General features: G+C 42.9%; 1 protein-coding gene across 1 annotated transcript in view; it reads left to right on the forward strand.

Annotated features, from left to right (window-relative positions):
- The window catches only part of LIPH (lipase H), a 53,226-nt gene that overhangs the window by 17,851 nt on the left and 19,903 nt on the right, over positions 1-15,472 (forward strand). The window contains exons 4-6 of the mRNA XM_069558669.1: positions 8,523-8,624; positions 10,786-10,875; positions 14,519-14,686. Of these exons, the coding sequence (XP_069414770.1) occupies positions 8,523-8,624; positions 10,786-10,875; positions 14,519-14,686 (360 nt within the window). The remainder of the gene's footprint in view (positions 1-8,522; positions 8,625-10,785; positions 10,876-14,518; positions 14,687-15,472) is intronic.

Here is a 15,472-nt window from a genome sequence, read left to right on the forward strand (position 1 = left end):
CTATAGAAAAGTTTGGTAGTGACATTATTTCTCTATGACTACAGAAACAGCTATGTCCCATGATGGGGATTTTGCCCCAAGCAGATGGCCTTCCTTTCATTTAATCCAAGATTGTTTGAACTACATATCTAATATAGTCCCAGGCATAGCTGGAGCCTTCAGTTCAGTTCAGTTCAGTTCAGTTGCTCAGTCGTGTCTAACTCTTTGCAACCCCATGAATCGCAGCACGCCAGACCTCCCTGTCCATCACCAACTCCCGGAGTTCACTCAGACTCACGTCCATCGAGTCCGTGATGCCATCCAGCCATCTCATCCTCAGTCGTCCCCTTCTCCTCCTGCCCCCAATCCCTCCCAGCATCAGAGTCTTTTCCAATGAGTCAACTCTTCACATGAAGTGGCCAAAGTACTGGAGTTTCAGCTTTAGCATCCGTCCTTCCAAAGAAAACCCAGCGCTGATCTCCTTCAGAATGGACTGGTTGGATCTCCTTACAGTCCAAGGGACTCTCAAGAGTCTTCTCCAACACCGCAGTTCAAAAGCATCAATTCTTTGGCGCTCAGCTTTCTTCACAGTCCAACTCTCACATCCATACATGACCACTGGAAAAACCATAGCCTTGACTAGACGGACCTTTGTTGGAAAAGTAATGTCTCTGCTTTTTAATATGCTGTCTAGATTGGTCATAACATTTCTTCCAAGGAGCAAGCGTCTTTTAATTTCATGGCTGCAGTCACCATCTGCAGTGATTTTGGAGCCCCCCAAAATAAAGCTGGAGCCTTAGGGTAGGAAATGAGATGGGAATTATGTTGTCTGGAGTTAACTCTGTAACTATCAGCTTTCAGACCAAGACTGAATAAAAACCCTCAGAAACACAGCAGGTGAAACTCCAAAAAAAGATCCCCTTGCTGGGTTCATTTGCCTAGTGCTCAGTAACTTTCCACGGTGACAGATGAAAGGCTGAGGGAGGCTTTCTCTTTCAGAGAGGCAAGGCTTCCGGCCATCCATATCTTTTCCAGAATTGATCCTTACCCTGAGATAGCCATTTCCAATCTAGGCAATCTGGAAGGCAGAAGTGAATGGAAGGAGGGCGGGAAGAGGTAAATGATTCAAACCAGCTACAATTGAGAGGTAACCCTTTAGAGCCACAGGACTGAATGTGGTACTTAACCTGACACGTGGCCCTGGGCTAGTCTTCTGGCCCCACACCCCCGCCCCTTCTGTTTCTCTTTCTCATATATACACATAGACTCCACATTAGCTGGGTGTCTTCTAACCTTGGTACTTGAGGTCATATTTTTTCCTGGGCTATTTTTTTTCTTACTTTCACCCCAAATGCCAAGGTTGCTCTCATCTTATTCACCTGCTTTCCTAGGGAAGCAAAATGTTTTTTCAGTTTTAAAAAAAGTATTTATTTATTTGGCTGTGCTGGGTCTTAGTTGCGGCACAGGGAATCTAGGACCTTTGTTGCAGCATTCAGGATCTTTAGCTGCGACATGCAAAATCTTAGCTGTGGCAATGTGGAATAGAACCTGGGATCCCTGCATTGGAAGCGTGGAATCTTTGTCACTGGACCATCAGGGACTCAATTTTTTTAATTATTACTATAATGTTTTAGGAAGCAACACGTGTTTACTTTTTAAAAATTCATTTTCCCTTTTGGGTACAAAGGACAAATGGCTCAAATTTGCTTGTTTTCTTTATCTGTTGGGAGCTTCTCCTTTGGGAGCTGGGACTTTTCCCAGTGGTATGTTTAGAAGCTGATCAGCTCTCCACACAAACACACACACACACAAATAAATTTATAGCATTTACTGATTCCATGATGTAAATACTCCCACTGTGGCTGATTTTAAGCTACTGACCTGATGTCACTGACCACAAAGTTTGGGAAGAGGTAAGCTAAATGGGCTGTTCAGTGCTAGTGCTGGGGGCTCTAGCCCATCATTGTCTTATTCTATCTACCCGTTAATTTTGCTCCTCAGCCACCCAGCAAGTCTGTTCCCACAACTACTTTGGATGGGAATACAATGTAATCTGGCCTCTGAGCATGGAGATTTCCCCAGCCAGCCTCCCTTCCCGGGTCCGCGTGGCTCTGCTTTGTGACCTGGACTCAGCCCGCAGTCTGCAGCTCAATTTTCCATCTCCTCTGACTGCCCTGGAGAAGGCAGTGGCACCCCACTCCAGTACTCTTGCCTAGAAAATCCCATGGACGGAGGAGCCTGGTAGGCTGCAGTCCATGGGGTGGCTAAGAGTCGGACACGACTGAGCGACTTCACTTTCACTTTTCACTTTCATGCATTGGAGAAGGAAATGACAACCCACTCCAGAATTCTTGCCTGGAGAATCCCAGGGACGGGGGAGCCTGGTGGGCTGCCGTCTATGGGGTCGCACAGAGTCGGACACGACTGAAGTGACTTAGCAGCAGCTGACTGCCCCATGTTCTCCCAGTTCCTCATCCTCACTGAGCTCCAACATCAAATTCACCTGTTCCCAAGTGCTTGTCTCAGGGGTAAAGCGTTTCCCTTCCCCACTCACCTCCGACTGCCCTTCTTGAGTGGGATTACTGGATTGTGGGGCGGGAAAGACATAATTCACTCCTAGCTCCTAAGACCTGTGCGGTTCTGCTTGCTAACCATCTAGGCCAGAATGTCTGCTTCATCTCTTCCCTTTCCCCTTTTGTCTTCTGTTCTTGCTTTTCCTTTTCCTCTCCAGGCACATCTCCTGGTATTACTTTTCATTAATTTCTTAAAATGAAGATGAATAGATTTAAAAACATGTCAAATACCTACATCACTTGATAATACATTAAATCTGATTCTTATAAAAATCACCTTGGAGTGTTGGATAGAGTGCCGATGTGCTGAATCAGGATCTCTGGTCTTGGGATACAAAAGTCTGTACTTTTATTTATTTTTTAAAAAGTAACTGAAGCCTAGCTTTCTTATCTTTTTAAAAAATAATTAATGTATTTATTTGGCTGCACTGGGTCTTTGTTGTGGCATGTGGGATCTAGTTCCCTGACCAAGGATAGAACCAGGGCCCCCTACACTGGGAGTGTAAAGTCTTAGCCACTGGGCCACCAGGAAGTCCCAGGAGTCTATGCTTTTCACCAGAAGATTCAGATGGGTCTGAATGCCACACATTAAAAAATGACCACAGATCTATGTTGTCCAATACAATAGCCATGAGCTGCATGTACCATCAAGTACCTGAAATGTAGCTAACACAAACTGAAATGTGCGATAAGTACAAAGCACACACTGGATTTTGAAGAAAAATACATTAAAATATTTTGAAAAATATATTAAAATATATGAAATGTCTTATTAAAAATGAAAGACATATTAGAATATATTAAAATATGAAAAAAGTGATAAAAATATATTAAAGTTTCATGAAATTTGAAATTTATGAAAAATATATATTAAAAAATACCTTAAATACATTTTAAAATTTGGATTTTTTATATTCACTACATGTTGAAATGAAATTTTACTGCTATATTGGGTTAAATAAACTGGGTTAAATAAAATGCATTATTAAAATCAGTTTTCTTTGTTTTTCAGCTTTTAAAAGTGGCTGCTAGAAAATTTTAAACTATATATGTGGCTCACATTATATTTCTATTAGATAGCACTGCCTTGGAGAGTTAGTTCATGGTGACCTTTGGGATAGGAGTAAGGGAGGCCCCTAAAGCCACCTGTAAAACATTGGACGTTTGTCCTGGGAAGAGGTCCGAGGTCCAGGGCTTTCATCAGATTCTCAAACTGGTTAATTTTGTAATCAAAGCCAGCGATCACTAGTTAGACACTTTGCTGGCGATCACAGAGCAACAAGAAAGCGCTCCATTTTGTTGGTTTTGTTTCTGTTCTATAATAATCTCAGTATTCTGGATTTAGATCTAGGAATGCCTTGGTAAGCCTTCTGAAGTAGCAATTAATTCTACCTCTGTTTTGCAGATAAGGAAACTGAGGTTCAGAGAAGGGAAGTAACCTGCCTAAAATCACACAGCCGGTTAATGCTAGGTTTGGGGCTCATGTCACCTCTATCCGACTCCAGTGATCTCTGCTCACACAAAATATGCAGCTTTTTAAGGATAGTGTGATTTCTGGCTGACAGTGTAAGCTGATCATTTGCTATGACTTTTCTCTAAGGAGAGCATGTGTTTGCTGTGACAGTCTTCATTTGTGTCTTCAGTCCTGTCATAATTATTAATAGCAGCTTTATTACTTTTGAAATTGCCCTGGTTTGGACTTTATTTGGTAAGCCAGTCTTTCAGCCATGGATCTGGAGGCTGCTATAAACTGAGGCTCTTACTGTTCATTTTCTCAGATAGTAAGTGCTGCTGTTTTACATGAGGAGGGGGAGGCTTCCCTAGCAAGGTGTTTCTGAGGTTCTGAGTTTCTCATGCTTGATAGGGTCCACATGGGGTCTCACTGATAAGATGGCTCGTTATGTGGACCAAGCAAACAAAGAATAAATCACAGTGATCCTCGAGACTGACCAAACTGCCCAAATGGCATCCTGTTATCTCACTGGCACGTATCTTCTCCAAGCTGTGGAATCTTCTCAGATTCCAGACCATCCCCTCAGAATTTTTCACTGGTGGGGTGTAAGAAGGACTCTGTAAGAAAGGGAGGATGCTGGTCCTCCTTAAGAGCCAGTCACCCTCTCTTTTTCCTCTAACAAATTTCCCTTTTCTTGCCTGACTGCCTGGGTTGCTCTCTTTTTTTCTAACTCGCCATAAAATGCTGTGCTGATATCCTATGGACTTGGGTACCTGGTTATTGATCCACCCCCTCCCACATCAGTTTCAGTTGGGAGCAGACAGAAGAGGAAGAAAAATTGGGGGAGAGAAAGAAGGGAGATAAGAAAAGGAGGCAGATAATGATATACCTCAAGGAATCTAGGGTGTTAGCTGAGGAGAAATGGAGAAACTGGGGCTAGAACCAGGACTGCTAAGGCAAGGATGCTCTCTCTTGAGTTTTATAGCACTGGGGATAGGAGATGTCATTTAAAATGACCTTCATAGATAAAAACTAGGGGACATCCCTTGAAACCTTTTCCATTCCAGGTTAAGTTTCTTGTTAGTAGGGCCTTATAGGGGACTGGAATGCGAAAGTAGGACGTTAAGAAACACCTGGAATAACAGGCAAATTTGACGTTGGAGTACAGAATGAAGCAGGGCAAAGGCTAACAGAGTTCTGCCAAGAGAATGCACTGGTCATAGCAAACACCCTCTTCCAACAACACAGGAGAAGACTCAACACATGGACATCACCAGATGGTCAACACTGAAATTAGACTGATTATATTCTTTGCAGCCAAAGATGCAGAACCTCTATACAGTCAACAAAAACAAGACCAGGAGTGGACTGTGGCTCAGATCATGAACTCCTTATTACCAAATTCAGACTTAAATTGAAGAAAGCAGGGAAAACCACTAGACCATTCAGGTATGACCTAAATCAAATTCCTTATGACCATACAGTGGAAGTGAGAAATAGATTTAGGGGACTAGATCTGATAGACAGAGTGCCTGATGAACTATGAACGGAGGTTCGTGACACTGTACAGGAGACAGGGAGCAAGACCATCCCCAAGAAAAAGAAATACAAAACAGGAAAATGGCTGTCTGAGGAGGCCTTACAAATAGCTGTGAAAAGAAGAGAAGCAAAAAGCAAAGGAGAAAAGGAAAGATATACTCATTTGAATGCAGAGTTCCAAAGAATAGCAAGGAGAGATAAGAAAGCCTTCCTCAGCGATCAGTGAGAAGAAATAGAGGAAAACAACAGAATGGGAAAGACTAGAGATGTCTTCAAGAAAATTAGAGATACCAAGGGAACATTTCGTACAAAGATGGGCTTGATAAAGGACAGAAATGGTCTAGACCTAACAGAAGCAGAAGATATTAAGAAGAGGTGGCAAGAATACACAGAAGAACTGTACAAAAAAGATCTTCACAACCCAGATAATCATGATGGTGTGATCACTCACACTCACCTAGAGCCGGACATCCTGGAATGTGAAGTCAGGTGGGCCTTAGGAAGCATCACTACGAACAAAGCTAGGGGAGGTGATGGAATTCCAGTTGAGCTGTTTCAAATCCTGAAAGATGATGCTGTGAAAGTGCTGCACTGAATATGCCAGCAAATTTGGAAAACTCAGCAGTGGCCACAGGACTGGAAAAGTTCATTTTTCATTCCAATCCTAAAGAAAGGCAATGCCAAAGAAGGCTCAAACTACCGCACAATTGCAGTCATCTCCCATGCTAGTAAAGTAATGCTCAAAATTCTCCAAGCCAGGCTTCAGCAATATGTGAATTGTGAACTCCCAGATGTTCAGACTGGTTTTAGAAAAGGCAGAAGAACCAGAGATCAAATTGCCAACATCTGCTGGATCATCAAAAAAGCAAGAGAGTTCCAGAAAAACATCTATTTCTGCTTGATTGACTATGCCAAAGCCTTTGACTGTGTGGATCACAATCAACTGTAGAAAATTCTGAAAGAGATGGGAATACCAGACCACCTGACCTGTCTCTTGAGAAATCTGTATGCAGGTTAGGAAGCAACAGTTAGAACTGGACATGGAACAACAGACTGGTTCTAAATAGGAAAAGGAGTACATCAAGGCAGTATATTGTTACCTTGCTTACTTAACTTTTATGTAGAGTACATCATGAGGAATGCTGGGCTGGAGGAAGCACAAGCTGGAATCAAGATTGCGGGGAGAAATATCAATAACCTCAGATATGCAGATGACACCACCTTTATGGCAGAAAGTGAAGAAGAACTAAAGAGCCTCTTGATGAAAGTGAAAGAGGAGAGTGAAAAAGTTGGCTTAAAGCTCAACATTCAGAAAACGAAGATCATGGCATCTGGTCCCATCACTTCATGGGAAATAGATGGGGAAACAGTGGAAACAGTGTCAGACTTTATTTTGGGGGGCTCCAAAATCACTGCAGATGGTGACTGCAGTCATGAAATTAAAAGACGCTTACTCCTTGAAAGGAAAGTTATGACCAACCTAGACAGCATATTAAAAAGCAGGACATTACTTTGCTAATGAAGTTCTGTCTAGTCAAGGCTATGGTTTTTCCAGTAGTCATGTATGGATGTGAGAGTTGGACTATAAAGAATGCTGAGTGCAGAAGAATTGATGCTTTTGAACTGTGGTGTTAGAGAAGACTCTTGAGAGTCAGTTGGACTGCAAGGAGATCCAACCAGTCCATTCTAAATGAGATCAATCCTGGGTGTTCATTGGAGGGACTGATGTTGAAGCTGAAGCTCCAATACTTTGGCCACCTGATGCAGAGAGCTGACTCATTGGAAAAGACCCTGATGCTGGGAAAGATTGGGGGCAGGAGGAGAAGGGGATGACAGAGAATGAGATGGTTGGATGGCATCACCGACACAATGGACATGGGTTTGGGTGGACTCCGGGAGTTGGTGATGGACAGGGAGCCCTGGTGTGTTGTGGTTCATGGGGTCGCAAAGAGTCGGACACGACTGAGTGACTGAACTGAACTTGGGATCTTCTGGTGTTTTTAGTGTGTGGTTACATCATCATAGGAGCTGTTCTCTTGTTCTGGCAGCTGTTTCATAATGATGGTGAGGAACATCCCACTGACATCTTCCAAGAGCAAGAAATCAGTTCAGGCCTTTATGGGGTGGGTTAATTGTGCAGGAACTGACACACACAACTTTATTTCCCTCCTCCATACCTGGTCTAATGCCTGGCCTGACCAGTGAGTCTCACACTTTCCCACTCAGTTTGCCAAACCCAGTTAAAGGAAATAAAAAGCTCAGCAGATAGAACTGGTTGCATTGTGAGACTGTGGCTCCGGTTAAGACACTTGAACCTCAGTTCATTCACATGTAAAATAGGAATGACAATAGCTGCCTTGCCTCCCTCCTAGGCTTCTCTGATGTAAGCTGGTAAATGTGAATAAAAATGGAAACAATAAAGGAGTTTTTTTAATAACAAGGAAGAGAAGCAAAGTTCTAGGTTATTTAAAATGGGATAAACGTAAGTACTGTGTTTACTTTTTATATGCACCCTTGGATGCTTTTTTTCCTGAGGAATCAGTTTATCCCCGTCACTGGTCCCCATTTGTCTGTGCACTCCCTACTGTAGGGGCCCACACAGGTACACCTCCAGGGTATTCCTTGGCAGGCCAGTGGTTAAGACTCCAAGCTCTCCCTGCCAAGGATTTGGGTTTAATTCCTGGTTGGGGAACTAAGATTCCACAGGCCACGTGGTGCGGCAAAAAGAAAAAGGTACACCTCTGGAGGGAGTCTGGCTGCATTCTCAAGGGGGTACTGCGAGGGTAACCACCTCCACTTTGGGAAAAGGCCATGGGGCTGTGGAAAGGAGCCTGACACAGCAGGATGGGAATGTGAGTGCCTGACCACCGAGGGTGCCCTGCAGCCTGTGAACCATCCTCCTAGGGAGGGATCAAAAGCCTGCTGCTGCAGGTGACTCATGGTGTGGGGCTGCCAGGCCAACTCTATTTTCTTTGCAGGTCTGGACCCGGCGGGCCCTTTATACAACGGGAAACCTCCAGAGGACAGATTAGATCCCAGAGACGCACAATTCGTTGACGTCATCCATTCGGACACAGACGGTAACATTCCTGTCCTTGTGGGTCAGTGACCATCCCCACCCCCCCAAACTCCCAAAGAGTCTCTCCCTGTGGGGATGCTCATGCAGAGGTGGATCAGGTTCCTCCAGATTCCTTCTTTACCTACAGGGCAGGCTTCCAAATCCACAGGAAGATGAAGGGAAGTGGTTTTATGCAGGCATCTGGGACCTCCTGGAGTGGGGTTGCCCTTCTCATCATCTCTTACTTGTAAAGTGATCATCTTTACCCATCAAGGAGAGGCTGGTTTGCACACCATGGACATATGTTTCCATAAGTGCAGCTCAGTTTGGATGCATGATTTTCTGTGGTTTTGTTTGTTCTTTCTCATTATTTCCTTAAGTTGAAAGATTAAGTTAAGCATTGTGCGTTTCCACACAAAACATTTCCTAAAAAAAAAAAAAATGTATATATATATATATATATATATATATATATATATATATATGTGTATGTGTATATATATATTTGGCTGCTCCGGGTGTTGGTTATGGCATGTAGGATCTAGTTCTCTGACCAAGGAATGAACCTGGGCCCCCTGCACTGGGAGTGCATTCTTAGCCACTGAACCACCAGGGAAGTCCCCACACAGAGCATTTCTGAACTGCCTATACCTCTCCACCTCTCTGTAGACCTCCATGGTGTTGATTTCATTTTCAATACTGGGTACATAACGTGGCGGTTGGGCTGATGTTCAAGATGGGTCTTTATATCCAGATGTCTGGGAGGAGAGCTGGAGTAGGCACTTAGGGAGGGCAGAGGGGACAGGATGACAGAGGGGTCACTCAGTAGTACATCCCCTTTGTGATACAACCTCCTGAAAAACCCTTGACTGGCTATCATGGGCACTCTGGGGTGGTATTGTGTGCCTTAGAGTAAATGTCTCTGTGAAATAGCTTGTTTGACTATGTAGTGTGTGAAGTGTTATGCAATTTGGATGCAGTACCTCAATGCCATTTCAATTCTGGAGGGCGCAGAGTAATTTATTTTTTGTTCTTGGGAAGAAAGTAAATGAGGAAAAAAGTATAAGTTTTGCAGTCAGGCAGAGGTGGACTCAAACCCCAGGTTTTATTCTTTCTGGTGATGTCATGTTTGTTCCATAAGTCTCTGAGCCCCAGAAGCTTCATCTGTAACTTACTTCATCTGAACTTACCAATGGTTACCCTTCAGACACTGCGAATATTAGAAGAAAACTGTATAAAACCCCTAGTATCACACCCACAGACACATGTAGCGTCTCAATACGTAATAGTGGGCTTCCCAGGTGGCGCTAGTGGTAAAGAGACGTAAGAGATGAGGGTTGGATCCCTGGGTTGGGAAAGTCTCCTGGAGGAGGGCATGGCAACCCCCTCCAGTATTCTTGCCTGAGAATCCCCATGGACAGAGGAGCCTGGCGGGCTCTAGTCCATAGGGTTGCAAAGAGTTAGACATGACTGAGCATGCATGATTATTATTGCAATGATACACATACATATATATAATCTTTTAATCAAGGATATTTTTTATTACTTTGGAGTTACAAGGTTAAACAGAATAAGCAATTATTAAATCTATCTATGATTTTCTAGGTCTCCATTTTCTAGAAGAGTTTCCAACCTTTTAACCCTCCCAGATGCCCCAATTTCTCCTACTAAGTGAAGGTTTCCTGTTTCTTATTCATTAAACACTTACACAAATGCAATTAGAGGCTCAGGAAGCACCCAGCAACAAGAGTGTTCCAGCCAAATATAAACATGAAACTTTTCATTTTATCAGTGATGCAGTGAATGAGGGCCAAAACTCTCATTTTCAGAAATATCTGACATAAATTCTATTACCAGCTTCCTAGTCTCTTACTTGGAAATCTCTGCTTTCTAGCTATCTGGTTGCTGTGCTGTGCTTAGTCGCTCAGTTATGTCTGACTCTTTGTGATCCCATGGACTGTAGCCTGCCAGGCTCCTCTGTCCATGGGGTTCTTCAGGCAAGACTACTGGAGTGGGTTAACTATCTGGCTAACTTTGGACAAAATATTTAAATAGGTATAATGACAACAATAGCAGCAATGACAAGAATAAGACAATCCCTGCCTATATCCTGTTACAGGCAAATGAGCTGTGAGATGAGAAGAGTGCAAAGTAATTTGAAAACATAGTATATTCTCTTTTAGCACTGGGCTACAAGGAACCATTAGGAAACATAGACTTCTACCCAAATGGAGGATTGGATCAACCTGGTTGCCCCAAAACAATATTTGGAGGTAAGTACAGGTCTTTATATTGTGCAAAACAGTGGTTTTTAAAGCGTGTATTTTAAAAATCTGATTATCATTCTATGTGGGTTTTTTAAAAATATATTTATTTATTTATTTATTTGGCTGCTTCAGGTCTTAGTTTTGGATCTTCCTTGCTTCATGTGGGATCTTTCTTTGTGGCACTTGGACTTTCTCTTCTTGCTGTGAAGCTCGGCTGTCTACTGAGGCACTCCAGTTCTGGAGCATGCAGGCTCAGTAGTTGTAGCACACAGACCCAGTTACCCCATGGCATGTGGGAATATTAGTTTCCCCACCAGGGATCAAACCCTCATCCCCTGCATTGCAAGGTGGATTCTTAAATACTGGACAGACCACCGGGGAAATCCCAATGTGAATTTTTTTTTTCAAGATTTATTTATTATTTTTTGGCTGTGGTAGGTCTGCACTGCTGCACTCAGGCTTTCTCTAGTTGCAATGCGTGGGACTTCTCATTGCAGTGGCTTCTCTTGCTGCAGAGTCCTCGGGCTTCAGTAGCTGCAGTGGGCAGGTTCAGTAGCTGCAGTGGGCAGGTTCAGTAGCTGTGGCTCATGGGCTCTAGAGCTCAGGCTCAGTAGTTGTGGAGCAAGGCTTAGTTGTTCCGTTGCATGTGGCATCTTCCTGGACCAGGAACTGGACCCGTGTCCCTTGGATTGCAAGGTGGATTCTCAACCACTGGATCACCAAGGAAGGCCTGTGGAATTGTTATTAATTGAAAACAAATTTTCTGAGATGATAGAGGTGGTCCAACTATAAATTTTAAATAAAACATTACTACTTAAATATGCTACTTTAAAAAAGCATAACCATATGATTAAAAACTATATATATTATTAAATATAATTAAAATATATATATTATTAAAAACTATATATATTATTATAGTTATTATTTATTTCTGAATTATTTCTCTCTCTTCAAAAGGTACGTCTTTGACTTAGACAGTCCATATCTGACAGTCTCTCCTAGAGGAATAATGGAAAATGCAGTAAAAAATCAGAGTGCAAAGATGTTCAACATAGGATTATTTATAATAGTTTTTAGAAATAATCTAAATCTCCAACATAGGAAAATTATTAACTAGCATGGCACACCTTAAGCAAAGGGATATAATTCTTAAAAAACATGTTGTTAGTTTATTGAAAATATTTCCAATATGAAATATTTGCAAAGTGAAAAAGAGACAAAATTAAACAGCATAATCTTAGTTTGTTTTTTAAGTGTATATTTGGACATGTGTAAGTACAGAAAAAAAGAGACCAAACATTAAATGCTCCAAATAATTATTAGTGGTGATTTCTAGATATTGGATTTCTAGGTGATTTTTAGGTCATAATTTCCTGTTATGTTATATTTTCTGAATGAGCATGTGTTAGTTTTACAATGAGAAAAAACTCACAAAATAGGTAGTTAGAAGACAATATTAAAGCGTGATGAGGGGACAGAATTTTTAAAAAACCCTAAGTGCTCTGAATCTGTATTGCACAATTGTTAGATATAACTAATCAATCATGGAAATAATTCTAGAAAAAAAAATGATTTTGGTACAAAAATAATAGCTGTATATGGTCCCAGGAAAATGATGTGGCATTTGAAAATGATCCAGATGAAATGGCATAAGTAGGGCAACCATATTGTACTATAAATAGTGTGTGTTCAATTGTTCCATAAATGGTGTGTGTTCAAATCCTGTCCTGTGTACTGTAGTGTAACAACATCCAGGAACAGCCAAAGATAATGTGCTTTGCTTCTAAAGGATATCCTCCATGGTGTTATTAACTTCATTGTTTCTGCAAGTGGAGGTTCCAGGAAAAATAATTAAATGTTGATTTGTCAAATTTTACTCCAGCCAGCTTGGCTGCATGCTTCTCTCTTTTGCCCAGTTGATTTCTTTTTGTACTTCACTAATTCCTTCTATGGATATACATGGACTCTGGAGGAAGAAGAAACATTGATCTGACTCCAGCGCCCAGTGCCTCTTCAACTACTGGCTCATAATTACAACTCGTCCGTTGATGTGGTTCACTGTCTGTTATTTAAAAATTCTTATCTGAGTACTCACCTTTGGGACCCAGTTCCCATTTCTACATGACTTCACCATCTGACCTATCGACCTTCTGACAAACCTCTCTGTACTCTAGTCCTTCATCAGCTCCAACTCTTTTGTGCTTCATCACCCTCCTCTCACCATCGCACCACATGGCACCCACCAAGAATTAACTGCATTTGTCTGTCACCTCTTCTTGCCCGTTTATGGCTTTCAGTGCCACATCCTATGGTGCAGCTCCTCTCACTTCACCTTTCACCTCTGTAGCAGAACTGGAGCCCCTGCCACTTATCTGCTCTCATGAGCTCCCTATGTGCCCCCGGGCCCTTAGGTCTCTGCCATGTGAGCCCCCATCTTTGCTTGGGCACATTCTGGAGAAGTCATGGATTCTTGTTGATCGAGTACAAGGCCCAGGCAAACTTGCTCACTTCTCCATGGCCCTCAAGACCCTCAGAAATGCCAGAAAAGCCTTGTGCTTATCTCCTGCTGACTCCCTTACGATCACTCCTTGTGCTTCTATTCCAAATACCTCCCACGCTATAAACCCTCACCTCTCAGAGCTGAGCTAGGTTTGACTTTTGTACCTTGATCAAGGTCCCACCTGAAGGAGCCTTTTTACCTATCCTGAGGCCATGGCACCCCACTCCAGTACTCTTGCCTGGAAAATCCCATGGATGGAGGAGCCTGGGAGGCTGCAGTCCATGGGGTTGCTAAGAGTCGGACACGACTGAGCGACTTCACTTTCACTTTTCACTTTCATGCATTGGAGAAGGAAATGGCAACCCACTCCAGTGTTCTTGCCTGGAGAATCCCAGGGATGGGGGAGCCTGGTGGGCTGCCGTCTATGGGGTCGCACAGAGTCGGACACCTAAGGTTGCAGCAGCAACCTTAGATCACAAAGTTGGTCTTTACATCCGTTTCTCCATCCAACCCTGGGGGAAAGCACCCTCCATGCTTTTTCACAGCTACCTCCTCTCTTTGCCCTCCTTGGGGTCTTTCTCTACCAGTTGCTCTCCAATGCCTTCTTTCTCTGGCATCTTTACTGGTTTAAATGTGCTTCTTTCTGCTAAAAACCTCCAAGGGATCTCTGACTATTCTGACATTTCAGTGACAAAGTAAGGACAAAGTCAAATCCTTGAACATCTCTGAGTCTCAGTGTCCTGCCAGGTAAAACGAGGATAATCATGCCTCTCTTGTCACTTACTGTTTGTCAGCATAAATCCCGATCTATTGGGTTTTGTAAGGATTAAATGGGATCAAGTACACTGGAGCTATTAGCACAGTGCCTGGTGTGTAAAAGACATAATTAATTATGTGGATAAACAATATGCGAGGGACTTCCCTGGTGGTCCTGTGTCTGAGACTCTTCACTCTCAGTGCTGGGGGCTGGGATTCAATCCCTGGTTGGGGAGCTGGATCCCACATGCCCCATCTAAAGATCCCATGTGCCACAGCTAAGACTTGGTGCAGCCAAGTCAATTTTACAAAGAACAAAAAACAACATGCGATGCACTATTTACTACTAAATGCTACAACTGTTCTTTGATTATTCCTTATACAACCAAGGAATGCAGTATTTTAAGTGTGATCACCAGAGGTCCGTGTACCTGTACCTTTCTTCCTTGAGAGAGAACTGCGCCATCACCGCGTATCCCTGTGACTCCTATCGGGATTATAGGAACGGGAAGTGTGTCAACTGTGGCATATCACAGACGGAGCCCTGTCCCATTCTGGGTAAGTCTAGCCAGCAGTTTCCCACTCTGATTAACAAAGAGCTAATTTCTGGTAGAATCTTAGCACCATTTTAACCACCTAAAAACGGGCCTGAATATCCTGTGTTCCATCCAAAGATGGGCCTGAATATCCTGTGTTTTAGTTTCCTTAGCTTTTTCTAGCCAATAGTTCTGTGAGGTACTCTGGAGTCTCCTGATACTAAAGAATGTTAGAAAAAGCAATCTATATAGGATTTCATCCAGAAGGGTGTGCCACCTCCCTGGATGCTTTATTCTGGCAAGAAAAGGGAGATTCCACAAGATTTTCACCTCACGCAGTTTACTCCCATGGGGTTAAGAACACCCTTCTCCAGGCATACAACCTCTCTGTTACAGGAGGGTCTTACAGGGTGATCCCTTCTAACAAGTCATATCTGTTAATGCTATCACATCACACTCCGGTGTTCTCTGCATGTACACAAACACAGGGTGAGCTGGAGTAATAACCATGGAGGCTATTTGGATATTTGCAAAGAGTGGAAATATTCCAGGTGGTGATGACTTCACAACTAAATGGTCATGACAATTTTCTAATTGTTCCCAAAGGAAAAACTCAAGTTAACATCAGGGCAGGCTATAGACAGGGGGTTCTCAACCTTGACTGTATATTTGAATATGGAGCTTTTAAAAAATACTGATTCCTGGGTCCCAGAATGCGGAGGCCACTCCCTAAGCAGTGGGAAAAGGGGAGAGAGAGAGGTCCCAGGGCCAGCCCTTAGCCTCATTCCTGCTGGCACAATCACAAAGA

This window comes from Ovis canadensis, chromosome 1 (genome assembly GCF_042477335.2).
Source record: "Ovis canadensis isolate MfBH-ARS-UI-01 breed Bighorn chromosome 1, ARS-UI_OviCan_v2, whole genome shotgun sequence".
In the NCBI taxonomy this organism is placed as follows: Eukaryota; Metazoa; Chordata; class Mammalia; order Artiodactyla; family Bovidae; genus Ovis; species Ovis canadensis.